At 45.8% G+C, this 27,528-nt stretch overlaps 1 protein-coding gene and 1 long non-coding RNA gene across 5 annotated transcripts in view; one reads left to right on the forward strand and one right to left on the reverse strand.

Moving 5' to 3' along the window:
- Positions 1 to 27,528, forward strand: part of evl (Enah/Vasp-like) — a 201,585-nt gene that overhangs the window by 74,177 nt on the left and 99,880 nt on the right. For 3 of the 4 annotated variants that reach the window (XM_033026500.1, XM_033026502.1, XM_033026501.1), the window contains exons 2-3: positions 9,920 to 10,088; positions 15,986 to 16,163. In XM_033026500.1, the coding sequence (XP_032882391.1) occupies positions 9,920 to 10,088; positions 15,986 to 16,163 (347 nt within the window). Of the gene's footprint in view, positions 1 to 9,919; positions 10,089 to 15,985; positions 16,164 to 26,470; positions 26,789 to 27,528 lie in introns of those variants that run through there. The other variant, XM_033026503.1, reaches the window with a different exon arrangement.
- Positions 8,345 to 24,941, reverse strand: LOC116976664. The gene is made up of 3 exons (XR_004413015.1): positions 24,928 to 24,941; positions 24,763 to 24,766; positions 8,345 to 8,380 (listed from the first exon to the last, which is right to left on the reverse strand). It is a non-coding gene; the product is annotated as an uncharacterized LOC116976664 (long non-coding RNA).

A 27,528-nucleotide genomic window follows, 5' to 3' on the forward strand; every position in this document is an offset into this window, starting at 1 on the left:
AGCATTGCAGTTGCTTCCTACATTATCTAATGGTAGATGGATAGAAACATAGAAACATAGAAAATAGGTGCAGGAGTAGGCCATTCGGCCCTTTGAGCCTGCACCGCCATTCAATATGATCATGGCTGATCATCCAAATCAATATCCCATACCTGCTTTCTCTCCATACCCCCTGATCCCTTTAGCCACAAGGGCCACATCTAACTCCCTCTTAAATATAGCCAATGAACTGGCCTCAACTACCTTCTGTGGCAGAGAATTCCAGAGATTCACCACTCTATGTGTAAAAAATGATTTTCTCATCTCGGTCCTAAAAGATTTCCCTCTTATCCTTAAACTGTGACCCTTTGTTCTGGACTTCCCCAACATCGGGAATAATCTTCCTGCATCTAGCCTGTCCAACCCCTTAAGAATTTTGTAAGTTTCTGTAAGATCCCCCCTCAATCTTCTAAATTCTAGTGAGTACAAGCCGAGTCTATCCAGTCTTTCTTCATATGAAAGTCCTGCCATCCCAGGAATCAGTCTGGTGAACCTTCTCTGTACTCCCTCTATGGCAAGAATGTCTTTCCTCAGATTAGGTGACCAAAACTGTACGCAATACTCCAGGTGTGGTCTCACCAAGACCCTGTACAACTGCAGTAGAACCTTCCTATACTAAAATATAGCTCTTATACTAAAATCCTTTGCTATGAATGCTAACATACCATTCGCTTTCTTGCTGCACCTGCATGCCTACTTTCAATGACTGGTGTACCATGACACCCAGGTCACGTTGCATCTCCCCTTTTCCTAATCGGCCACCAATAGTGAACAATAGAGGACCTGATGTAGTCTCAACCCAAAACGTTGCCTAGCCCTCTTCTTCCATGGATGCTGACTGGTCATTTGAGTTCCACCAGCAGGTTGAAGAAATCTCGTTGATTTATTTTACCCATTCTAATGTAACGACGTAATATCAGATGGCAAAATAACACCTCAAGAAAAGAAATAGTTTGCTGGCTTTTCAAAACCTTATTCCTTGAGACCAGTTTGAAACTGCATTAGAGCGCCACGGTGGCGCAGTGGTGGAGTTGCTGCATTACCGCGCTTACAGCGGGTTCGATCCCGACTACGGGTGCTGTCTGTATGGAGTTTGTACGTTCTCCCCGTGACCTGCGTGGGTTTTCTCCGAGATCTTCAGATTCCTCCCACACTCCAAAGACGTACAGGTTTGTAGGTTAATTGGCTTGGTAAATGTAAACATTGTCCCTAGTGTGTGTAGGATAGTGTTAATGTGCGGGGATCGCTGGTCAGTGCGGACTTGGTGGGCCAAAGGGCCTGTTTCCGTGCTGTATCTCTAAACTAAACTAAATTGCAGCTTGATCATTCTTAGCTATCAACGTAACCACAGGAGAGAGACATGTGGGTCACGCTAAGGAAGGGCAAGGGGCAGAGGCAGGAACGAGGGAGTACTCCAATGTCGGTACACCTTGCAAACAAGTACTCCTGTTTGAGTACGGATGAGGATGACAGCCTACCCGGGGGTAGCAACAGCGGACGGGCCTCCAGCACAGAGACCGGCCCTGTTGCTCCAAAAGGTAGGGAAAAAAAGAAGAGGGCAATAGTAATTGGGGACTCTATTGTTAGGGGGTCGGATAGGCGTTTCTGTGGACGCAGTCGGGAGACCAGGATGGTGGTCTGCCTCCCTGGTGCCAAGGTCTCGGACGTGTCTCAACGCATCCAAGATATCCTGAAATCAGAGGGAGAGGAGCCTGAGGTCGTGGTACATATTGGTACAAATGACATAGGTAAAAAAAGTGAAGAGGTCTTGAAGGGAGGATTTAGGGAGTTGGGAGGAGAGTTAAGGAAAAGGACCAAAAAGGTAACAATCTCAGGATTACTGCCTGTACCACGCGACAGTGAGAGTAGGAATGGAGCGAGGTGGAGGATAAATGCGTGGCTGAAAGACTGGTGCAGAGGGCAGGGATTCAAGTTTCTGGATCATTGGGACTTCTTTTGGGGAAGGTGGGACCTGTACAGAAAGGATGGGTTGCACTTGAACTCGAGGGGGACCAACATCCTGGCGGGGAAATTTGCAAAGGTCACTGGGGAGACTTTAAACTAGAATGGTTGGGGCGAGGGACTCAAATAGAGAAAGCTAGTAGACAGAATGGGAGGCAGGAAGCAGAAAAGGGAAGCACTCGGACACAAGAGGAGAAAGAAGAAAAAGGAAATAAACAGAGAATAAGAGGCGGGGGGTTTCTTAAATGTGCATATTTTAATGCTAGGAGCATTGTAAGAAAGGTGGATGAGCTTAGAGCCTGGATTGTATGATGTTGTGGCGATCAGTGAAACATGGTTGCAGGAGGGCTGTGATTGGAAACTAAATATTCCAGGATTTCGTTGCTTCAGGTGTGATAGAATTGGAGGGGCAAGAGGTGGTGGTGTTGCATTGCTAGTCAGGGAAGATATTACAGCAGTGCTTTGGCAGGATAGATTGGAGTGCTCATCTAGGGAGGCTATTTGGGTGGAACTGAGAAGTGGGAAAGGTGTAGCAACACTTATAGGGGTGTATTATAGACCGCCAAATGGGGAACGAGAATTGGAAGAGCAAATATGTAAGGAGATAGCAGATATTAGTAGTAAGCACAAGGTAGTGATTGTGGGAGATTTCAACTTTCCACACATAGACTGGGAAACACATTCTGTAAATGGGCTGGATGGTTTGGAGTTTGTAAAATGTGTGCAGGATAGTTTTTTGCAGCAATACATATAGGTACCTACTAGAGGAGGGGCAGTGCTGGACCTCCTGTTAGGAAATGAGACGGGACAGGTGGCGGAGGTATGCGTTGGGGAGCACTTCGGGTCCAGTGATCACAATACCATTAGTTTCAATATAATTATGGAGAAGGTCAGAACTGGACCTAGGGTTGATATTTTTGATTGGAGAAAGGCTAACTTTGATGAGATGCGAGATGATTTAAAAGGAGTGGACTGGGACATTTTGTTTTATGGGAAAGATGTAGAAGAGAAATGGAGGACATTTAAAGGGGAAATTTTAAGAGTACAGAATCTTTATGTTCCTGTTCGGTTGAAAGGAAACAGTAAAAATTGGAAAGAGCCCTGGTTTTCAAGGGAAATTGGACATCTTGTTCGGAAAAAGAGGGAGATCTACAATAATTATAGGCAGCATGAAGTAAATGAGGTGCTTGTGGAGTATAAGGAATGTAAAAAGAATCTTAAGAAATAAATTAGAAAAGCTAAAAGAAGATATGAGGTTGCTTTGGCAAGTAAGGTGAAAGTAAATTCAAAGGGTTTCTACAGCTATATTAATAGCAAAAGGATAACGAGGCATAAAATTGGTCCATTGGAGAAACAGAGTGGGCAGCTATCTGCAGAGCCAAAAGAGATGGGGGAGATATTGAACAATTTCTTTTCTTCGGTATTCACCAAGGAGAAGGATATTGAATTATGTGAGGTAAGGGAAACGAGTAGAGTAGTTATGGATACTATGAGTTTCAAAGTAAAAGAAGTACTGACACTTTTGAAAAATATAAAAGTGGATACGTCTCCAGGTCCTGACAGGATATTCCCTAGGACATTGAGGGAAGTTAGTGTAGAAATAGCCGGGGCTATGACAGAAATATTTCAAATGTCATTAGAAACGGGAATAGTCCCCGAGGATTGGCGTACTGCGCATGTTGTTCCATTGTTTAAAAAGGGTTCTAAGAGTAAACCTAGCAATTATAGACCTGTTAGTTTGACTTCAGTGGTGGGCAAATTAATGGAAAAGATACTTAAGATAATATATATAAGCATCTGGATAAACAGGGTCTGATTAGGAACAGTCAACATGGATTTGTGCCTGGAAGGTCATGTTTGACTAATCTTCTTGAATTTTTTGAAGAGGTTACTAGGGAAATTGACGAGGGTAAAGCAGTGGATGTTGTCTATATGGACTTTAGTAAGGCCTTTGACAAGGTTCCTCATGGAAGGTTGGTTAAGAAGGTTAAACTGTTGGGTATAAATGCAGGAATAGCAAGATGGATTCAGCAGTGGCTGAATGGGAGAAGCCAGAGGGTAATGGTGGATGGCTGTTTGTCGGGTTGGAGGCAGGTGACTAGTGGGGTGCCTCAGGGATCTGTGTTGGGTCCTTTGTTGTTTGTCATGTACATCAATGATCTGGATGAAGGGGTGGTAAATTGGATTAGTAAGTATGCAGATGATACCAAGATAGGGGGTGTTGTGGATAATGAAGAGGATTTCCAAAGTCTACAGAGTGATTTAGGCCATTTGGAAAAATGGGCTGAAAGATGGCAGATGGAGTTTAATGCTGATAAATGTGAGGTGTTACACCTTGGCAGGACAAATCAAAATAGGACGTACATGATAAATGGTAGGGAATTGAAGAATACAGTTGAACAGAGGGATCTGGGAATAACCGTGCATAGTTCCTTGAAGGTGGAATCTCATATAGATAGGGTGGTAAAGAAAGCTTTTGGTATGCTAGCCTTTATAAATCAGAGCATTGAGTATAGAAGCTGGGATGTAATGTTAAAATTGTACAAGGCATTGGTGAGACCAAATCTGGAGTATGGCTGTACAATTTTGGTCGCCCAATTATAGGAAGGATGTCAACAAAATAGAGAGAGTACAGAGGAGATTTACTAGAATGTTGCCTGGGTTTCAACAACTAAGTTACAGAGATAGGTTGAATAAGTTAGGTCTTTATTCTCTGGAGCGCAGAAGGTTAAGGGGGGACTTGATAGAGGTCTTTAAAATGATGAGAGGGATAGACAGAGTTGATGTGATCAAGCTTTTCCCTTTGAGAATAGGGAAGATTCAAACAAGAGGACATGACTTCAGAATTAAGGGACAGAAGTTTAGGGGTAACATGAGGGGGAACTTCTTTACTCAGAGAGTGGTAGCGGTGTGGAATGAGCTTCCAGTGGAAGTGGTGGCGGCAGGTTCGTTGGTATCATTTAAGAATAAATTGGATAGGCATATGGATGAGAAGGGAATGGAGGGTTATGGTATGAGTGCAGGCAGGTGGGACTAAGGGAAAAAAATTGTTCGGCGCGGACTTGTAGGGCCGAGATGGCCTGTTTCCGTGCTGTAATTGTTATATGTTATATGTTATATGTAACCATCAAACACCAGTACACCACCGATTTTCCGGCACCCTTTGGTTCCAGAGCCTTGTGGGACTATCGGCTTTGCTGGGCCAACAGCAAAATAATAATAATTCAGCCATACACCTTTGACCCACGAATTATGCACCACCCGTGTCTTTAAAGCAACATGGACAGCTGGAAACATCAATAAAAAGTTCACAGTTCACAAAGACATACACAATTATTTCAGGACTGGGGCACATGTCCTGAGAGACCGCAGGCCAAACAACCTTCTCGTGAATTTGTCCAGACTACAGAAGGTGCTGGAAAACTGTGGTGGACCTGTTTATCATTTAACAGTGTGGGGAGGAACTGCAGGTGCTGGTTTAAACCAAAGATAGACACTAAATGCTGGAGTAACTCAGCGGGACTGGCAGCATCTCTGGAGAGACGTTTCAGATCAAGACCCTTTTTCAGAATCATGTCAGGGAAGAGGGAGATACATAGATAAGGAAGTGTAAGGTGTGAAAACAGGACAAAGGGGATGTAGTTCGAGAAAAACATAGACTGGATCATTGTTAGCTGGGAGACACCTCCTCCAACCACATCTACTGTATCCGCTGTTCCAGGTGTAGACTTCTGTATGTCGGCGAGACCAAGCGCAGGCTCTGCGATCGTTTTGTTGAACACCTCCGCTCAGTCCGCCTAAACCTACCTGATCTCCCGGTTGCTCAACACTTTAACTCCCCCTCCCATTGCCACACTGACCTTTCTGCCCTGGGCCTCCTCTGCTGTCAGAGTGAGGCCCAGTACAAATTGGAGGAACAGCACCTCGTATTTCGCTTGGGTAATTTACACACCAGCGTTGTGAACATTGACTTCTCTAACTTCAAGTATCCCTTGCTTTCCCTCTCTCTCCATCCCCTCCCCCTTCCCAGTTGTCCCTCCAGTCTTACTGTCTTCGACTACATTTTATCTTTGTTAGCTTTGTTGTTAACTTCTCCCAGCTAACAATGATCTAGTCTACATTTTCCGTGATCTCCTTACACTTCCTTATCTATGAATCGCCCTCTCCCCTGACATCAATCTGAAGAAGGGCCTCGACCCGAAACGTCACCCATTCCTTCTCTCCAGAGATGCTGCCAGTCCCGCTGAGTTGATCCGGATAAGTATGTTAATATTTGATTCTGGATATGGAGTCAAACAGGCCCTCCAGCCCAACTTGCCTATCTTCGCATTAGAGTTTGAGACAAGGAAAAGCTTTCTCGGTAAATGTCCTCTTCCAATCTATCATCTCCTTCTTTAAAATTCTTCATGGATGCAGAATATTCAACCAGTTCTTACATTCCATTTATGGATAAATAATTTATTTAAATCATTACGTTTGTCCAAATTGCTCAGTATCTTTGGAAAATGAACAAAATGGACATTGACATCAGAATACTCCCATGGGTCTGCAATAATGCAACAAAAATTTACAAAGATGTTGCCAGGACTCGAGGGCCTGAGCTGCAGGGAGAGCTTGAGCAGACTAGGACTCTATTCCTTGGAGCATAGGAGCATAAGGGGTGATCTTATAGGGGTAGGATCCCAGAGTAGGTGAATCGAGGACCAGAGGGTTAATAGCCCTGTCCCACTGTACGAGGTAATTCAAGAGTTCTCCTGAGTTTCCCCTGATTCGAACTCGGAGATTTACGGTAATGGCCGCTCGTAGGTACTCGGGGCTCTCGTGGACATTTTTCAACATGTTGACAAATCTTCACGAGCTTACCGCATTTCCCGAGTACCTGCCGTTAGCGTTACGAGCCGCTAAGAGACGTCCCCGAGCTCCGACGTACCCGCTACGTTTATTCTACATGCTTACCACGAGTTTGATTATTTTTTTTAAACTCGGGAGAGCGCTTGAATTAACTCGTACAGTGGGACAGGGCTTATAAGTTGAGGGGGGAAAGATTTAACAGGAATCTGAGGGGTGACTTTTTCACACAAAGGGTGGCGGGTGTATGGAACAAGCTACCTGAGGAGGTAGTTGAGGCTGGGACTATTGCAACATTTACGAAACAGGTGCATGGATCGGGCAGGCTTAGAGGGTTATGGGCCAAATGCAGGCAGGTGGGACTAGTGTAGATGGGGCACATGGTCAAGTTGGGCTGATGGGCCTATTTACATGCTGTTGATTCTATGACTATATATGAAGGAAAACGTTAATCTATTTTTGTTAACCATTTTTTTCTCTGCTGCCACAGCTGCTGATTTTGTGATAATACTTCCTCAAATTATAATGTTGCTTAGCTTTGTACATTTTGTGATTTGTTTTATTCAAGTGGACTCATTGTTGGTTACAAGCCCTTTTACCGGACGGGGCTTTGAAATTCATTGCCACGATGTCTAGGGAGAACTGCCTCGAAACTGTTTAATTGCGCTGATCTGTTATCTGAGATATCTGAAGTCTACCGTTTCCTTCAGCTGTTCACATTCCCCACCCTTGTAATTCTAATCTCTGGTGACATTATGTAAGTGATTTGTTCAACGCAAACCCTTCAGCTTCTGAATCCCAAAATAGCAAATGAGTTCTGCCATCCCCACCCTATTTTTGTTCCTTATTTTGATAGTCGATATAGTCAGTTTTGTTTATTGTCACGTGTACCGAGGCACAGTGAAAAATGTTTGATGCTTGCTAGCCAGTCAGCAGAAAGACAAATGGGCATGTGGACATATAGTGGACATGTTTTTAATTCTGGAAGATCTCAATGGGTCAGGCAGCATCTGTGGATGTGTGAATCTCAACCCGAAACACCACCTATCCATGTTCTCCACAGATGCTGCCTGACCCGCTGAGTTACTCCAGCACTCTGTGAAACGTCAACTATCCATGTTCTCCACAGATGCTGCCTGACCCGCTGAGTTACTCCAGCACTCTGTGAAACGTCACCTATCCATGTTCTCCACAGATGCTGCCTGACCCGCTGAGTTACTCCAGCACTGTGAAACGTCACCTATCCATGTTCTCCACAGATGCTGCCTGACCCGCTGAGTTACTCCAGCACTCTGTGTCCCTTTGTGGAGGTTTCTGGTTGGGAGTATCTCCATCCTTCTGCCAATTACCCCCTCCCCCCTATACAACCTGTATCCACCTATCGCTCAAGGCAGACACAAAAAGCTGGAGTAACTCTGCGGGACAGGCAGCATCTCTGGAGAGAAGGAACGGGTGACGTTTCGGGTCGGGACTGACCAGTATCTGCAGTTCTTTGTTTCTATATTCCACCTATCATTCGCAAGGCTTTGTCCTCCACCCACCGCTCTTTTTCAGCTACCCCCCACCCCCCACTCCATCAGTCTGAAGAAGGAGCCTGACCCAAGATGCTGCCTGATCCGCTGAGTTCCTCCAGCACTGTGTGTGTGTGTTGTTGAAGATTCCAGCAACTGCAGTCGCTTGTGGCTGTGTTAATGTGTTTCTGTTTGGAGGCAATATGATGGAATGATTAGTGTTGAGGATCAGGACAGCTCGAGTGATTAGAGAGAATGATTATATTTAGCCAGCGTAAGTTAATCACAATGGCTTTAGAAATGTGACTGGACAGCGCTCTTTATTTCAGCCAAGCATGACTGAGCATAGCAGAGCAAAATAGTATTACAATATATCTGGATTATTTTGTGTCACTTTGAAAATTCCACCAGGATCTTCCCAATGCTAATAGATACAAAAAGCTGGAGTAACTCAGCGGGACAGGCAGCATCTCTGGAGAGAAGGAATAGGCGACGTTTCGGGTCCAGACCCTTCTTCAGACTGAGAGTGCAGAATTAATCATTGTTAGCTGAGGGGAAGGCATGCAATCTGTAAAATTTAATCAGGAGGATAGTGAAACTAATTGGAGAATTAGGGTGGGGGAGGTCAGGATTGAACCAAAGTCGATGGCACTGTGAGGCGGCAACTCTACCGTTGCCCCACTGTGCCGCCTTCTAAAGATGCTGGCTTCTGTAGATCCGCTGGATATCTGCTAGGACCTGGATCCATCTGTGACTGCAGGGGGGCATCTTATCCTCTCCTTGGTCAGGGAGCATCTCTCTGGAGGACCCATGGCCTGTTATCCCCACCCATTCCCTGGAGATCTGAAGATCGACACAAAAAGCTGGAGTAACTCAGGCAGCATCTCTGGAGAGAAGGAATGGGTGACGTTTTGGGTGGAGACCCTTCTTCAGACTGATGTCAGGGGAGAGGGAGATAGAGCGATAAGGAGGTGTAAGGTGTGAAAACAGGGCAAAGGGAATGGAGATCCAAGTAAAATTTAGACTAGATCATTGTTAGCTGGGAGAAGGTAACAACAAAGCTAACAGAGATAAAACATTGTCGGAGACAGTAAGACTGGTGGGAGAACTGGGAAGGGGGACAGATGTAGAGAGAGAGAAAGCAAGAGATACTTGAAGTTAGAGAAGTCAATGTTCATACCGCTGGGGTGTAAGCTGCCCAAGCGAAATATGAGGTGCTATTCCTCCAATTTGCGCTGGGCCTCACTCTGACAGTGGAGGAGGCCCAGGGCAGAAAGGTCAGATTGGGAATGGGAGAGGGAGTTGAAGTGTTTAGCAACTGGGAGATCAGGTAGGTTTAGGCTGACTGAGCGGAGGTGTTCAGCGAAACGATCGCCGAGCCTGCGCTTGGTCTCGCCAATATGTACATTAAATGTTGACTTTTGTATGATCTTCACCGACGTGGAATAATCTTCTTAAAAAACATTCCAGAGAAACATATTGATGTTGACACGAGCTGGATCCCTGTGTCCTTTTTGAAGACGTGTTGGATGTAATTGTCACTCATTCTTTTGTTGCAGTGAACAGAGCATCTGCCAAGCACGTGCCTCTGTTATGGTCTACGATGATTCAAGCAAAAAATGGATCGCAGCCAAACCTGGACAGCAAGGCTTCAGCAGAGTGAACATCTATCATAACACCTCCAATAACACCTTCAGAGTGGTCGGCATGAAATTACAGGACCAGCAAGTAGGTAGAAATGATTCACTTCATTGATTTAATCACATTCATAGAAACATAGACAATTGGTGCAGTAGGAGGCCATTCGGCCCTTCGAGCCAGCACCGCCATTCATTGTGATCATGGCTGACCATCCCCTATCAATAACCCGTGCCTGCCTTCTCCCCATATCCCCTAACTCCACTAGCCCCTAGAGCTCTATCTAACTCTCTTTTATAACTCTCTGGGGTACCGCAAGGCTCAATGCTGGGACACCAGCTATTTACAATATATATTAATGATCTGGATGAGGGAATTGAATGCAACATCTCCAAGTTTGCGGATGACACGAAGCTGGGGGGCAGTGTTAGCTGTGAGGAGGATGCTAGGAGGCTGCAAGGTGACTTGGATAGGCTGGGTGAGTGGGCAAATACATGGCAGATGCAGTATAATGTGGATAAATGTGAGGTTATCCACTTTGGTGGCAAAAACAGGAAAGTTGACTATTATCTGAATGGTGGCCGATTAGGAAAAGGGGAGATGCAATGAGACCTGGGTGTCATGGTACACCAGTCATTGAAAGTAGGCATGCAGGTGCAGCAGGCAGTGAAGAAAGCCAATGGTATGTTAGCATTCATAGCAAAAGGATTTGAGTATAGGAGCAGGGAGGTTCTACTGCAGGTGTACAGGGTCTTGGTGAGACTACACCTGGAGTATTGCGTACAGTTTTGGTCTCCTAATCTGAGGAAGGACATTCTTGCCATAGAGGGAGTACAGAGAAGGTTCACCAGACTGATTCCTGGGATGGCAGGACTTTCATATGAAGAAAGACTGGATAGACTTGGCTTGTACTCGCTAGAATTTAGAAGATTGAGGGGGGATCTTGTAGAAACTTACAAAATTCTTAAGGGGTTGGACAGGTTAGATGCAGGAAGATTGTTCCCGTTGTTGGGGAAGTCCAGAACAAGGAGTCACAGTTTAAGGATAAGGGGGAAGTCTTTTAGGACCGAGATGAGAAAAACATTTTTCACACAGAGAATGGTGAATCTCTGGAATTCTCTGCCACAGAAGGTAGTTGAGGCCAGTTCATTGGCTATATTTAAGAGGGAGTTAGATGTGGCCCTTGCGGCTAAGGGGATCAGGGGGTATGGAGAGAAGGCAGGTACAGGATACTGAGTTGGATGATCAGCCATGATCATATTGAATGGCGGTGCAGGCTCGAAGGGCCGAATGGCCTACTCCTGCACCTATTTTCTATGTTTCTATGTAACATGTTTCGTTCATAGTTCATAACTTATGGGAGCAGAATGAAGCCATTCGGCCCATCAAGTCTACTCCGCCATTCAATCATGGCTGACCTATCTTTCCCTCCTAACCCCATTCTCCTGCCTTCTCCCCATTACACCAGCTGGCAACTATTTGCAGGCCAAACGATGTCCATAAAGAAATAGTTTTATGTGCTTGTACTGACGCACAGTTACCTTGTGTGCATTTACCCACAGAAGACCCTCACACCTGGCTATGATTATGCCTATGTATTGTAAGATTTTACTAAATTGTATGCAAAAAGGAAATTTATCTGTACCCAGGTACAAGTGACAGTGAAGTATCATCAAAAAGTTGAACCGTTGAAATTGTCTACTTAACAAGTGTGACATTATTTATTTATTTATTGATTTATTTATTTTTTAATCTTTTCATTAGAAGCAATGTACATTCGTATAAACCGTGACATATAACATAATACATCCCGTGTACAACTTCTTGTTTTAAATTTAACAACAGAAAAATAACAGACGCAAGGAAAGAAGCAAAAAGAAAAGATTAAGAAAAGTAGGGATGTGTAGGCCCCAGAAGTTGACAATTAGTAGTTTGCGGATAGATAGAGAGAAAGAGCCCATAGAGATGTAGAAAAAAAAAGAGAAGACCAGAGAGGAAGAGCAAAAAAAGAAATAGAAGAAAAAAGGGGGGAGGAAAAAAAATAAAATAACAGAAAACATAGAAACATAGAAACATAGAAAATAAGTGCAGGAGTAGGCCATTTGGCCCTTCGAGCCTGCACCGTCATTCAATATGATCATGGCTGATCATCCAACTCAGTATCCTGTACATGATCTCTCTCCATACCCCCTGATCCCTTTAGCCACAAGGGCCACATCTAACTCCCTCTTAAATATAGCCAATGAAGTGGCCTCAACTACCTTCTATGGCAGAGAGTTCCAGAGATTCACCACTCTCTGTGTGAAAAAAAGTTTTTCTCATCTCGGTTTTAAAGGATTTCCCCCTTATCCTTAAGCTGTGACCCCTTGTCCTGGACTTCCCCAACATCGGAAACAATCTTCCAGCAAAAGAAAAGGAATATACCTACTTCATATCTTTCCACACCCCTCACCCAGTTCTGAAACGGTTAATTTCCAGAGTTATGTTGCACCATAGTATACTTGTAATAAATCGATGAAAGGAGACCATATCTTTAAGAATTGTTCTGTTTTAGGACAAATCTCATATCTTCGAGATGTAACATTTCAGACATGTTTGTGATCCACATTTCAAGCGTTGGGGTGGGTGAATTTTTCCAAAATTTGAGTATAAGTGTGACATTGTGACCTGCGTTTTTCACTCCCAGAAATAAAAAAACAACGGGTGGCACAGTGGCGCAGCGGTAGAGTTGCTGCCTCACAGCGCCAGAGACCCGGGTTCAATCCTGACTATGGGTGCTGCCTGTACAGAGTTTGTACGTTCTCCCTGTGATCATGTGGGTTTTCTCCGGGTGCTCCGGTTTCCTCCAGCACTATGTGTCTTTCTTTGTATACCACCATCTGCAGTTCCTTATTTCCGCTCACTGTCGTTACTGATTGCTGGCGTGAATTTTCAAAGCCCCAGTTGGCCAGTATTGGAACGGCTAATCCTATTGGGAATGGCCACGAAGGTTTTGCCAGTTTTGAAAGTCAATACAGTGAGTGCCCTTTTGAATGTACCCCATGCCAGGGAGAGAATGGCCACTGCAGCAAATTCCACTGTGTAGATACTTCACCCATCAGTACAGAACATATTTAAAATGGCAAACTATATGTTGATTGTTGTAGAACCAAGGAAAAAGACATGAAGTGCTGGAGTAACTCAGCAGGTCAGGCAGCATCTCTGGAGAGCATGGATACCGTTTCCATTCCCAACCTGAAACGTCACCTATCCATGTTCTCCACAGATGCTGCCTGACCCGCTGAGTTACTCCAGCACTCTGTGAAACGTCACCTATCCATGTTCTCCAGAGATGCTGCCTGACCCGCTGAGTTACTCCAGCACTTTGTGAAACGTCACCTATCCATGTTCTCCACAGATGCTGCCTGACCCGCTGAGTTACTCCAGCACTCTGTGAAACGTCACCTATCCATGTTCTCCACAGATGCTGCCTGACCCGCTGAGTTACTCCAGCACTCTGTGAAACGTCACCTATCCATGTTCTCCACAGATGCTGCCTGACCCGCTGAGTTACTCCAGCACTCTGTGAAACGTCACCTATCCATGTTCTCCACAGATGCTGCCTGACCCGCTGAGTTACTCCAGCACTTTGAGTCCCTTTGTAAACCAGCATCTGCAGTTCCTTGTTTCTACAATCTGTGGTAGCAGCTGCGATTTTAAAGAGCTAAATAAATTGCTCATTCAACTGTCCCACCGAGTTACTTCCAGCACGTTGATTCTCCTATTGATTGTTGCTGTCGGTGGGTTTGTGGAACTGAGAACATCTCGTCTCCAACGCCCAGTTCCCTGAGTGGGGGAACAGTCAGCGTTGGGAAATACGTGTGGGAATGTGCTGAGCACCATGTTGCAAAACTCATTCACAACATTGAGTGAAGTAAGTCGATGGGACGTGCGGCCTGCAAACTCCATGTGGGCAGGACAGATTTACCTCCACCGCCTGCATAAGGGCAGCACAGTGGCGCAGCGCTAGAGTTGCTGCCTTATGGGGCTGTCCCACTGTACGAGGTAATTCAAGAGTTCTCCCGAGTTTCCCCTGATTCAAACTCGGAGATTTACGGTAATGGCCGCTCGTAGGTACTCGGGGCTCTCGTGGACATTTTTCAATATGTTGAAAAATCTTCACGAGTCTTCATGAGCTTACCGCGTTTCCCGAGTACCTGCCGTTAGCGTTACGAGCCGCTGAGAGACGTCCCGAACGAGTTTGATTTTTTAAAAAACTCGGGTGAACTCTTGAATTACCTCGCACAGAGGGACAGACCCTTTACAGACCCGGGTCCGATCCCGACTACGGGTGCTGTCTGTACGGAGCTTGTACGTTCTCCCCGTGACCTGCGTGGGTTTTCTCAGAGACCTTCGGTTTCCTCCCACACTCCAAAGACGTACAGGTTTGTAGGTTAATTGGCTTGGTATAAATGTAAAAATTGTCCCTGGTGTGTGTAGGATAGTGTTGATGTGCGGGGATCACTAGTTGGCGCAGACCCGGTGGGCCGAAGGGCCTGTTTCCGCGCTGTATCGATAAAACTAAACTGAACTCAGTGCCATGGTAATGGTGAGTTTGAGGGTGTTGCCAGGAAGCATTGGCAAATTGTTACAAGTCTACCCTTTACTGCAGACACTGCGATCCCTGCTACCCACGATGGGGGAAATCAATAGGTAGGTGTCTGTGGCTTTGGATCCATATTGTCTGGGTTGGCATTGCTAGCTTTGGAATGGAGATGAGGAGGAATTTATTTAGTCAGAGGGTGGTGAATCTGTGGAATTCTTTGCCACAGTAGGCTGTGGTGGTCAAGTCAATGGTTATTTTTAAAGCAGAGATTGATAGGTTCTTGATTAGTATGGATATTTTTACGGGAGAGATAGATAGATTCTTGATTAGTACAGGTGTCAGAGGTTATGGGGAGAAGGCAGGAGAATGGGGTTAGGAGGGAGAGATAGATCAGCCATGATTGAATGGCGGAGTAGACTTGATTGGCCAAATGGCCTAATTCTGCTCCTATCACTTATGACAAAAGGATTTGAGTATAGACGCAGGGAGGTTCTACTGCAGTTGTACAGGGTCTTGGTGAGACAACACCTGGAGTATTGTGTACAGTTTTGGTCTCCTAATCTGAGGAAAGACATTCTTGCCATAGAGGGAGTACAGAGAAGGTTCACCAGACTGATTCCTGGGATGTCAGGACTTTCATATGAAGAAAGACTGGATAGACTCGGCTTGTACTCGCTAGAATTTAGGAGATTGAGGGGGGATCATATAGAAACTTACAAAATTCTTAAGGGGTTGGACAGCCTAGATGCAGGGAGATTGTTCCCGATGTTGGGGAAGTCCAGGACAAGGGGTCACAGTTTAAGGATAAAGGGGAAATCCTTTGGGACCGAACTGAGAAAAGCATTTTTCACACAGAGAGTGGTGAATCTCTGGAACTCTCTGCCACAGAAGGTAGTTGAGGCCAGTTCATTGGCTATATTTAAGAGGGAGTTAGATGTGGCCCTTGTGGCTAAAGGGATCAGGGGGTATGGAGAGAAGGCAGGTACGGGATACTGAGTTGTATGATCAGCCATGATCATATTGAATGGCGGTGCAGGCTCGAAGGGCCGAATGGCCTACACCTGCACCTATTTTCTATGATTCTATGATTCTATGACCTTATAACATAAAACTGGAGTGTTTAACGCTATGGCTGTCCAAGCCATGCATATTTCCACACTGTATCTCTAAACTAACCTAAAAACTGAGTGGGAGCAGTTGGGAATGAGAACTACCAGCTCCACCCATCTACTGATTGCCCCTTGTTCTACTGATGAGGCAGGGCCCCTCTGTTGAATATATGTACAGCTTGTTGTTTGTTCCACTGCTGCAGAAGTCATCAAAACTACCTGTTGCTCTGCATTTACAGCCACGAGGCAGGCGCGTGCAACTCTCAAAATCTCCTCTGCATTTTGTTTTGTAGGTGGTGATAAATTATTCCATCGTCAAGGGGTTGAAGTACAACCAAGCCACACCCACGTTTCACCAATGGCGCGATGCCCGACAGGTCTACGGCTTGAACTTTGCCAGCAAGGAGGAAGCCACCACCTTCTCAAACGCAATGGCTTATGCTTTGAACGTGCTGGGGGCACAGGAGGGAGGTAGGTGGCACTGCTCTCCCCCACTATGTCAATAGACAAAAGGTGGGCCAAAATCAGGCAGGTGGGACTGGTGTACATGGGACATGTTGGTCAGCATGGGCCGAATGACCTGTTTCCATGCTGTATAGACAATAGGTGCAGGAGTAGGCCATTCGGCCCTTCAAGCCAGCACCGCCATTCAATGTGATCATGGCTGATCATCCCCAATCAGTACCCCGTTCCTGCCTTCTCCCCATATCCCCTGACTCTGCTATTTTTAAGAGCCCTATCTAGCTCTCTCTTGAAAGCATCCAGAGAACCTGCCTCCACCGCCCTCTGAGGCAGAGAATTCCACAGACTCACCACTCTCTGTGAGAAAAAGTGTTTCCTCATCTCTGTTCTAAATGGCTTACCCCTTATTCTTAAACTGTGGCCCCTGGTTCTGGACTCCCCCAACATCGGGAGGCAGAAACATGTTTCCTGCCTCTAGCGTGTCCAAACCCTTAACAATCTTATGTGTTTCAATGAGATTCTCTCATCCTTCTAAACTCCAGAGTGTACAAGCCCAGCTGCTCCATTCTCTCAGCATATGACACTAAGGCACATGCGTTGCATTGCCCACCATCCACAGTTGTTGTTGTTATTGCCAGGCTCCAATGTGGTAAATCAATGGCTAAATTTCCACCCAGAGAGTTGTGAATCTGTGGAATTCTCTGCCACAGAAGACAGTGGAGGCCGATTCACTGGGTGTTTTCAAGAGAGAGTTAGATTTAGCTCTTAGGGCTAACGGAATCAAAGGATATGGGGAGAAAGCAGGAACGGGGTACTGATTTTGGATGATCAGCCATGATCATATTGAACGGTGGTGCTGGCTCGGAGGGCCGAATGGCCTACTCCTGATCCGATTGTCTATGTTTCTATGTTTCAAGTTCCCGAGATGGGGTTAGGGGGAAGAGATAGATCAGCCACGATTGAATGGCGGAGTAGACTTGATGGGCCGAATGGCCTAATTCTGCTCCTATAATTAAGCTCCTGTGACCTTATGAGAAGCTTTGAAACACTTGTATTTTTAGTTACTTCCGCCTGCAGGCATCCAACTTGGCTGCAGTTCTGCTTCAACATATCCAGAAAAGGCTGCGTATTTAACAAAGGAATTATTCAACATGGGATATTAATAAATTCAGGAGATAAACACACAGTACTGGAGTAACTTAGCGAAGTCAGGCAGCATCACTGGAGAAAAACAATGGGTGATGTTTCGGGTCAAGACCCTTCCTCAGTCTGAAGACAGGTTCCAACATGAAACGTCACCTATTCTTTTGCCTGACCCGCTGAGTTATACCAGCTTTTTGTGTCTATCTTCAGTATAAACCAGCATCTGCAGTTCCTTCCAACTTATTAAAGATTCAAGCTTTTGGCATATTAGATCATCAGCAAATATAAGAAATGCCATGAACCGCAAACAACTGGGCAGTATTCAATTCAATTCAACTTTATTGTCCTTGCACAGATACAAGTATAGGTACAACGAAATGCAGTTTAGCGTCTGGTCACAGTCATAGTGCAAGATAGGAATAAAAAAAATAAATAATAAAAATACAGAACAAGCATACATTAGAGTAAGAAGAGTACTGGTTAACAATGTGGATGGAGAGACCAAAGATATCTAGCGACGGGACTCCGAGTTCAGCAATGTAAGTGTGTTGTTGTAGAAGCTGTTCCTCATCCTGCTAGCTCGAGACCTGAGGCTCCTGTACCGCCTCCCTGATGGGAGGAGGGCAAATAGTCCATGGTTAGGGTGAGAGGGGTCTTTGATGATCTTCCCGGCCCGTCTCAGACACCGTTTTCGGTGGAGGGCATCCATGGCAGGGAGCGGGGCACCGATGATGTACTGCGCGGTTTTCACCACCCGTTGTAGTGCCTTCCTGTCCGCTACGGTGCAACTGCTGTACCATACCGTGAAGCAGGTGGTCAGGATGCTTTCGATGGTACAGCGGTAAAAGTTGGTCAGGATCTGGGGGGACAGGTGAGCTTTCTTGAGCCTCCTCAGGAAGTAAAGGTCTTTTTGATCAGTTTGGTGGTATTGAGGGGCCAGGACAGATCCTCCGAGATGTGTACCCCGAGGAATTTGTAGTTGGAGACGCGCTCCACCTCAGTCCCGTTTATATGGATGGGGGTATGTCTGCCCCCTCTGTTCTTCCTGAAGTCAACAATAATTTCCTTCGTCTTCTTGGAGTTGAGGACGAGGTTATTGTTGGCACACCAGGTTGTCAGGTGCTGGACCTCATCCCTGTAGGCTGACTCATCGTTGTCACTGATCAGTCCTACCACCGTGGTGTCGTCGGCAAATTTAATGATGGCTTTGGAGCCATACTTAGGGATGCAGTCATGGGTGAAGAGGGAGTAGAGGAGAGGGCTGAGCACACAGCCCTGTGGCACGTATATTCGAACATGAGTTTTCTTTTTTTTAACTTTTTATATAAAGTTTCTCGATATATTTCTTTATTATGATGATTTCAAATGACTCGTAATTAATGAGTGGGCAAAGTGATTTGCAGCAATGGAAACATAACATTAAAGGGGCTGTCCCACTGCGGTGACCTAATCCGCGAGTTCTGGCGAGTTTGCCCTCGACTCATACTCGCAGCATGGTCAACACGAGGTCTTTGTAAAGCCCCTGTCCAACTTTGGAGACCTAAACAGCAACCTCTGGTGACCTTGCCCGCCACCCAAGGTTTCCATGAGGTCTCCGGAGGTTTTGGTCACTCTCCCTAATGGTCGAAAGTGGTTTCCGCGTGGTCGAGGCTTCATCTAGGTCGCTGCTATTTTTTCATCATGATTAAAACCGGCCTCGACTAAAAATAGGTTGCCGTTTTAAAAGTCGATCATTTTTTAGTCTCAGGTCTAGTCGAAGCTGGTTTCCTTCGTAGTCGAGGAAGGTTTTCAACATATGCGTGGGACGTTGTAGGACCTTGATTTTTTTTTTGGGTGGCGGGCAAGGTCACCAGAGGTTGCTGGTTAGGTCTCCTAAGTGGGACAGGGGCTTTACTCTCCTTCATGCTCGAGAGTAGTCCCTGCGTACTCGAGGCCTCAGCTAGGTCGCGGTGTATTTTTCAACACGTTGAAAAATGCCCGCGAGTAAAAAAGGTCCCCATGGAAAAAATCGATATTTTTTTTACTCGTAGGTTTAGTCGTAGTAGGTGGTAGCAGGTCGGCATGTTAGTCGTAGGTAATTGAGGGTAGTCGAAGGTAGTCGTAGATAGTCTTCATCATAGTCGTGGGGCGGTCGAAGGAGGTCGAAGGAGGACGTCTTCACTCTCCACTATTCGGTGTCCAATTTTCCCGAAGTTAGTCGTAGCTAGTTGAAGCTGGTCTTCCACATAGTCGAAGGAGGCCTTCAACATGACATTTTTTTCCTAAACTCTTCTAAACTCGCCAATTAGGTCGCTGCAGTGGGACAGCCCCTTAACAAATAGCACCACTGCAGTATTCTTTGCTCACTAGCATGAGAATATATATTCCAAACAATCTGAGATATTGTTCAGTTTCCTTCTTTCGCACCAGGACACGTTAGAACCTTCTCAAAGATCTGCAAAGATTGAAGTTAACAGTAATTTGATTTCGGGGGATAAGCAGTTTGTTTTAAACTGGTGTAAACATTGCAGAGACCCACTTTGTATAACATTAATGGCATTCATGCAGAGAGGGATCTTGAGGCCCAAGTCCATAACTCCCTGAAAGTGGCCACACAAGTGGATGGAGTGGTAAAGAGGTCTTATGGCATGCTTACTTTTGTTATAGTTTAATTTGGAGATACAGCACGGAAACAGGCCCTTCGGCCCACCAAGTCCACACTGACCAGCGATCCCCGCACATTAACACTGCCCTACACACACTAGGGACAATTTTACATTTTACCAAGCCAATTAACTTACAAACCTGTACGTCTTTGGAGTGTGGGAGGACACCAAAAGATCTCAGAGAAAACCCACGCAGGTCACGGGGAGAACGTACAAACTCCGTACAGACAGCACCCGTAGTCGGGATCGAACCCGGGTCTCTGCCGCTGCGCCACCGTGCCGCCAGAATCAGGAAGTCATGCTGCAGCTTTATAACACTTTGGTTGGGCTGCATTTGGAGTATTACGTCGTTCTGGTCGCCCCTTTACAGAATGATGCCTGGGTTTGGGGGGCATTAACTAGAGGGAGTGGGTGGACAGACATGGATAGTTTTCTCTCGAATGCTGGAGGTTGAGGGGAAACCTGATGGAAATACTTTGTCCATGGAACTGAAGCACTACAATGCTGAGAACTATAATCTGCACTCTGTATAGTTATAGTTATAGGAGTAGAATTAGGCCATTCGGCCCATCGAGTCTACTCCGCCATTCAATCATGGCTCTCTGCCTCCTAATCCCATTTCCCTGCCTTCTCCCCATAACCCTTAACACCCGTTCTAATCAAGAATTTGTCTACACTGCCTTGACTTGGCCTCCACAGCCCTCTGTGGCAATAGTTCCACAGATTAACTACCCTCTGACTACATTCCTCCTCACATCCTTTGTAATCATAATCATAGCAATCACCATCATCATAGTAATACTGTATTAGCCAAGTATGTTTTGCAACATACGAGGAATTTGATTTGCCGTACAGTCATACCAATAAAAAGCAGCCGAACACACAAAATACATTTTAACATAAACATCCACCACAGTGACCCCTCCACATTCCTCACTGTGGTGGAAGGTGAAAAAACGTACAATCTCTTCCCTGTGTTCTCCCGCGGTCGGGGGCCTCCAGCCTTCTGTTGACGGGACGATCTTGACTCCCGTAGCGGGCAGCGTTTGGGCCCTCGCGTCGGGGCGATCAAGCTCCTGCATCTAAAAGAGCTCCCTTTAATTCTTAGGTTGTGCCCTCTGGTCCTAGACTCTCCCACCAGTGGAAACACCCTCTCCACATCCACTCTATCCAAGCCTTTCACTATTCTGTGCGTTTCAATGAGGTTCCCCCCTCATTCTTCTAAACTCCAGCGAGTACAGGCCCAGTGCCGACAAACCTATGCCGACATCATGTGCTAACCCACTCAATCTTGGAATCATTCTTGTAAACCTCCTCTGGACCCTCTCCAGAGCCAGCACATCCTTCCTCAGATATGGGGCCCAAAACTGCTCACAATATTCCAAATGCAGCCTGACCAGAGGCTCAGCCATTCCCCTTTGTATCCTCCCCTTTGCTCTACCTATTGTACTTGATTGAGTTTGACTTGATTATGTGGTTATCGAACCTGATGGTATACCATTCACAACATAGCTTCTCATCATTCCTTGGTACATGTCACAATAATACATCTCAAACTAATCCACTGATCTTTGAGCACCATGATTCACTGCCATCTGGTGGTTAAACATTGAATGTGCATTCCCTTGAGACACATGAATTACATCTATTGCAAGTGAACAGTCTACCCTGTCAAACTCCATATGAATGTGTACGTTTCAATAAGCCACCGCTCATGCTACTGAATTGTCAACATCATCTGAAATCCAACTCTGCAGGAATTGATCTGGTGGGATTTCACTACATTCCCTTTTTTGTAATGATCTTACACACGGAGACCTGACCTCCACAATATTGTGAAAGACTACATATATATATAGAAATATATAGCTATATATATAGCTTTCAGGTGAATACATGAGTATACATTGAAACATATAAGATTGTTAAGGGTTTGGTCACGCTAGAGGCAGGAAACATGTTCCCGATGTTGGGGGAGTCCAGAACCAGGGGCCACAGTTTAAGAATAAGGAGTAAGCCATTTAGAACGGAGAGGAGGAAACACTTTTTCTCACAGAGAGTGGTGAGTCTGTGGAATTCTCTGCCTCAGAGGGCGGTGGAGGCAGGTTCTCTGGATGCTTTCAAAAGAGAGCTAGATAGGGCTCTTAAAAATAGCAGTCAGAGGATATGGGGAGAAGGCAGGAACGGGGTACTGATTGTGGATGATCAGCCATGATCATATTGAATGGCGTTGCTGGCTCGAAGGGCTGAATGGCCTACTCCTGCACTTATTGTCTATTGTATATACAGCATGGAAACCGGTCATTCGGCCCATCTTACCCATGCCGACCAACATGTCCCATGTGCACCAGTCCCACCTGCCCGCATTTGCCCCATATATCTCTAAACCTGATCTATCCATGTACCTGTACCAAATGTTTTTAAACATTTGAGGGATGCAGCTTAAGCCCACGCCGACAAACTGAAGAAGTGTCTACACCCAAAACGTCACACATTCCTCTCTCCAGAGATGCTGCCTGTCTGAGTTACTCCAGCATTTTGTGTCTATCTTCAGTGTAAAGCAGCATCTGCAGTTCCTTCCTACACATATAGAAGTTGGCATATTATATTACAGTTGAACAAGACAATCTGTGCAAGTGCGGTCTGAAGAACGGTCTCGACTTGAAACGTCACCCATTCCTCCTCTCCAGAGATGCTGCCTGTCCCGCTGAGCTACTACAACTTTTGGTGTCTATCTCTGGTTATTATCAAAAATGCTGGAGAAACTCAGCGGGTGAGGCAGCATCTATGGAGCAAAGGAAATAGGTGACGTTTCGGGTCGAGACCCTTCTTCAGACTGGGGGTGGGGGGGGGCGGGAAGAAGAAAGGAAGAGGTGGAGACAGTGGGCTGTGGGAGAGCTGGGAAGGAGAAGGGAAGGAGGGAGAAAGCAAGGACTACCTGAAATTGGAGGTCAATGTTCATACCGCTGGGGTGTAAACTGCCCAAGTGAAATATGAGGTGCTGCTCCTCCAATTTGCGGTGGTGCTCACTCTGGCCATGGAGGAGGCCCAGGACAGAAAGGTCGGATTTGGAATGGGAGGGGGAGTTGAAGTGCTGAGCCACCGGGAGATCAGGTTGGTTATTGCGAACTGAGTGGAAGCGATCGCCAAGCCTATGCTTGGTCAATACTTGGCCTACGCTTGGTCTATTGTGTTCAGTTTAAGTCACCCTGCTATTGGAAAGATTTTGTTAAGCTGGAAAGCATGCAGAGAAGATTTTGACAGTGCATACACTGTCAGACGAATATTTATGACCATGTTGGCAGGACATTCTTGTGATTGACGCAGTGCAGCGTAGGTTCACGAGATTGATCCCTGGGATGGCGAGACTGTCATATGAGGAAAGATTGAAAAGACTAGGCTTGTATTGACTGGAGTTTAGAAGGATGAGGGGGATCTTATAGAAACATATAAAATTATAAAAGGACTGGACAAGCTAGATGCAGGAAAAATGTTCCCAATGTTGGGCGAGTCCAGAACCAGGGGCCACAGTCTTACAATATAGGGGAGGCCATTTAAGACTGAGGTGAGAAAAAAAAATTTCACCCAGAGAGTTGTGAATTTGTGGAATTCCCTGCCACAGAGGGCAGTGGAGGCCAAATCACTGGGTAGATTTAAGAGAGAGTTAGATGGAGCTCTAGGGGCTAGTGGAGTCAAGGGATATGGGGAGAAGGCAGGCACGGGTTATTGATAGGGGACGATCAGCCATGACCACAATGAATGGCAGTGCTGGCTCGATGGGCCGAATGGCCTCGTCCTGCACCTATTTTCTATGTTTCTATGACTCGGGGAGGGGTGGGGGGGGGGGGCCTGAACTGTAAGGAGAGGTTGGGCAGGACTTTATTAATTGGAGCACAGGAGGATGAGGGGTGATCTTGTAGAGATGTATAAAATCTCTAGAATAGACAGTGTATTCTTTTATCCAGAGTAGAGGAATCGAGAACCAGAGGACATAGGTTTAAGGTAGACAAAAGTGCTGGAGAAACTCAGCGGGTGCAGCAGCATCTATGGAGCGAAGGAAATAGGCAACGTTTCGGGCTGAAATCGTTCTTCAGACTGATGTAGAGTGGGAGGGGGTGGGGGTGGCGGTGGGGGGGGGGGAGAAGAAAGGAGAAAGGAAGAGGAGGAGCCAGAGGGCTGAGGGAGAGCTGAGAAGGGGAGGAGACAACAAGGGCTACCGGAAATTGGAGAAGTCAATGTTTATGCCGCTCGGGTGCAAGGTGAGCGGGGAAAGATTTAATAGGAACCTGAGGGTGGTGGTGGTGGGTATGTGGAACGAGTAACTGGGGAAGGTACTATAACAACATTTAAAATGCATTTGGATAGGTACATGGTTAGGAAAGTTAGAGGGATATGGGCCACGGGTGGGTGGGACTAGTTCAGCATGAGCAAGTTGGGCCAAAGGGCTATTGCTGAGTTACTCCAGGACTTTGTGTGGTAACCAACATCGCAGTTTTGTGTGAGATGTAGATGGGAATGGACTGGACAAGGAGGGTTGGATAGAATCAAGTTATTTGGAGATGAGTTCAGTGGGGCATTTTTTATCATGCTGAAAAATCTTCACGAGTCTTCCCGTGCTTACCTGCCGTTAGCGCTAAGAGACGTCCCCGAGCTCCGACGTACCCGCTATGTTCATTCTCCGTGCTTACCACTAGTTCAGTGGGGCAGAAGCAGGCAGGCATAATGGACCTGCCAGGCCAGTTATAGAGTGATACAGCACGGAAACAGGCCCTTCGGCCCAACTTGCCCACGCCGACCAACATGCCCCACCTACACTAGACCCACCTTCCTGCGTTTGGTCCACATCCCTCTTATCGATGTACATGTCCAAATGGCTTTTAAATATTTGTGGATATCGGGAAGCAGATGGAAGTGGGGAACGATAAGACTGGAGGCAGTAGAGAAGCCTTCATTTCATCAGTGTACAGTTAGACATAGACATAGACAATAGGTGCAGGAGGAGGCCATTCGGCCCTTCGAGCCAGCACCGCCATTCATTGTGATCATGGCTGATCGTCCCCAATCAATAACCCGTGCCTGCCTTCACCCCTTATCCCTCGATTCCGCTAGCCCCTAGATTTGCATGGATTTAAGAGAGAGTTAGATAGAGTTGAAAGACTAATGGAAGTCAACTATGAGGCACTAATGCAAAGGAAACATTTCCCCTCAATATGTACACCCATGTTTGACCCGGCATCGTTTATAAATACCATCAGTGCAGAAAGGACATAACACTCCCTTTTGACTGAGGATGAATTTCTACATTAAACATATTTTATTTTGTACAAAAAGATTAAATTGGGCAGCACGGTGGCACAGCGGTAGAGTTGCTGCCTTACAGCGCTTGCAACGCCAGAGACCCGGGTTCGATCCCAACTACGGGTGCTGCCTGTACGGAGTTTGTACGTTCTCCCCGTGACCGCGTGGGTTTTCTCCGAGATCTTCGGTTTCCTCCCACACTCCAAAGACGTACAGGTTTGTAGGTCAATTGGCTTGGTGTAAATGTGTAGGAAAGAACTGCAGATGCTGGTTTAAATCTAAGGTAGACACAAAATGCTGGAGTAACTCAGCGGGGCAGGCAGCATCTCTGGAGTGAAGGAATGGGTGACATTTCGGGTCAAGACCCTTCTTCAGTCTAAAACCCCTGTCCCACGGTACGAGTTCATTCCAAGAGCTCTCCCGAGTTTGCCCTGATTCAAACTCGGAGATTTACCGTAATGGCCGCTCGTCGGTACTTGGGGCTCTCGTGGACATTTTTTATCATGTTGAAAAATCTTCACGAGTCTTCCCGTGCTTACCTGCCGTTAGCGCTAAGAGACGTCCCAAGCTCCGACGTACCCGCTATGTTCATTCTCCGTGCTTACCACGAGTTTGATTTTTTTTAAACTCAGGAGAGCTCTTGGAATGAACTTGTACCGTGGGACAGGGCTTTAAAGAAGGGTCTTGACCCGAAACGTCACTCATTCCTTCTCTCCAGAGATGTCCCGCTGAGTTACTCCAGCATTTTGTGCCTGACTGGCTTGGTATAAATGTAAATTGTCCTTAGTGCGTGTAGGATAGTGTTAATGTGCGGGGATCGCTGGTCGGTGCGGACTCCGTGGGCCTGTTTCCGCGCTGTATCACTTAAACTAAACAAAGTTGCCTTCTATCCTAGAAGTCTTGTTTTATGCCACTATCGTCTATCTACTTTCCTTCACACGCTTTTAAATTCTATCCCTCACCCCAAACATTGTCACAGGTTTTTTCCTGTTTCATAGTTTGACTCTTGATCTCTGCCACAGTTTATCACGGCAAGTGACGTGTGACGTTTGATCCTTCTTGAAAAAGACCTGACTTGTAAGCCCCTTCTCCAGTTTCTTGCCATCTGCAAACTGCCCCGTAAAACATATATGGCTCATGTAGATTGCCGTCAGCTCTTCCCCTCACTGACTTTCTGATTGGAAGGATGCAATTGCAAAATATCCAAATAGCTCGATGATCCTGAGCGGTAATGAAGCCATTCTGAGTCATTCTCTTTGAAGTGGAAGAGTTGAGAAGAGGCTTGCCAAGCCTGGGATCTCCCTGCCTGTGCTCCAGCTGAGAGCTGGCAGAGCAGTTAGTTCCTGGTGGATGTACGACAGTCGGACGTGTCTCGCCGTTGTAAATAGCAAGTGGTCAGGATGAAATATAAAGAAACCAACTTATTTTTGAAAACCGGTTCCGCTCAGGTGGTAAAACAGAGGGGGAACCTTTCTCAGCAAGCACCAGTTCAACAAGTTCAGAAGGACCATAAGCGGAAAGTTAGCCAGATGACCATTGCCTTACGTTGTAAGTGAAGAAAGTTTCCTTAAGTTGTAGATGAAGAAAGTTTCCTTAAGTAGAAAGTGAAGAAAAATTTCTGCACAAGTGGTTGGGCCGAATAGTGGAGATATATTGATGATATTTATGCATTTTAATCAAGTGTCTCTGTGATAAATCTAAACTTTAGAAAACTTCTTAGATTGCTTTTCCTAGTTTCTTCATTGTCATATTTATCGAGTTGCTGGTTGCACCATTTAGTGGTGAAAACAGTCCAGTATAATTAATTATGTGTGAAATACTTCTATGTTACACAGTCGCGTACTGAATTGCATGTCATTCGTGGCAAATAATGTAGATATCAGAAATCCGATGAACTTATTCCTGGGCTAATTGTATTACCCGTCCACTCCAATATGATTTCAAAAATTGTGCTGCCACTGGCAGTCATCTTTACCTTGTTTTCATGGGCTTTTTAATTTTATATCGACATTAATATTTACCAGGTAAATCATTAAATTCAGTACCAAGAATGGATAGTGATATTCAGGCCAAAAATAGTTCCTCTGCTGCTTGATTCAGATGAAGATGATGTGAATGATTCATGATCTTCAAGCTGGCTTTATAGAGATCTTTTCCTTGATTAATTGATGTGTTACTTCACCTATCTATATCTTGAAACACGCCTGAGAATGGAGCAATCTAATAAAACACAGTTGCCACTGAAATGTTAAACGTTTTGAAACTTTTCAACCTGAAGCTAACTTGAA

The sequence above is a fragment of the Amblyraja radiata genome, chromosome 9 (assembly GCF_010909765.2).
Source record: "Amblyraja radiata isolate CabotCenter1 chromosome 9, sAmbRad1.1.pri, whole genome shotgun sequence".
Lineage (NCBI taxonomy): Eukaryota > Metazoa > Chordata > Chondrichthyes > Rajiformes > Rajidae > Amblyraja > Amblyraja radiata.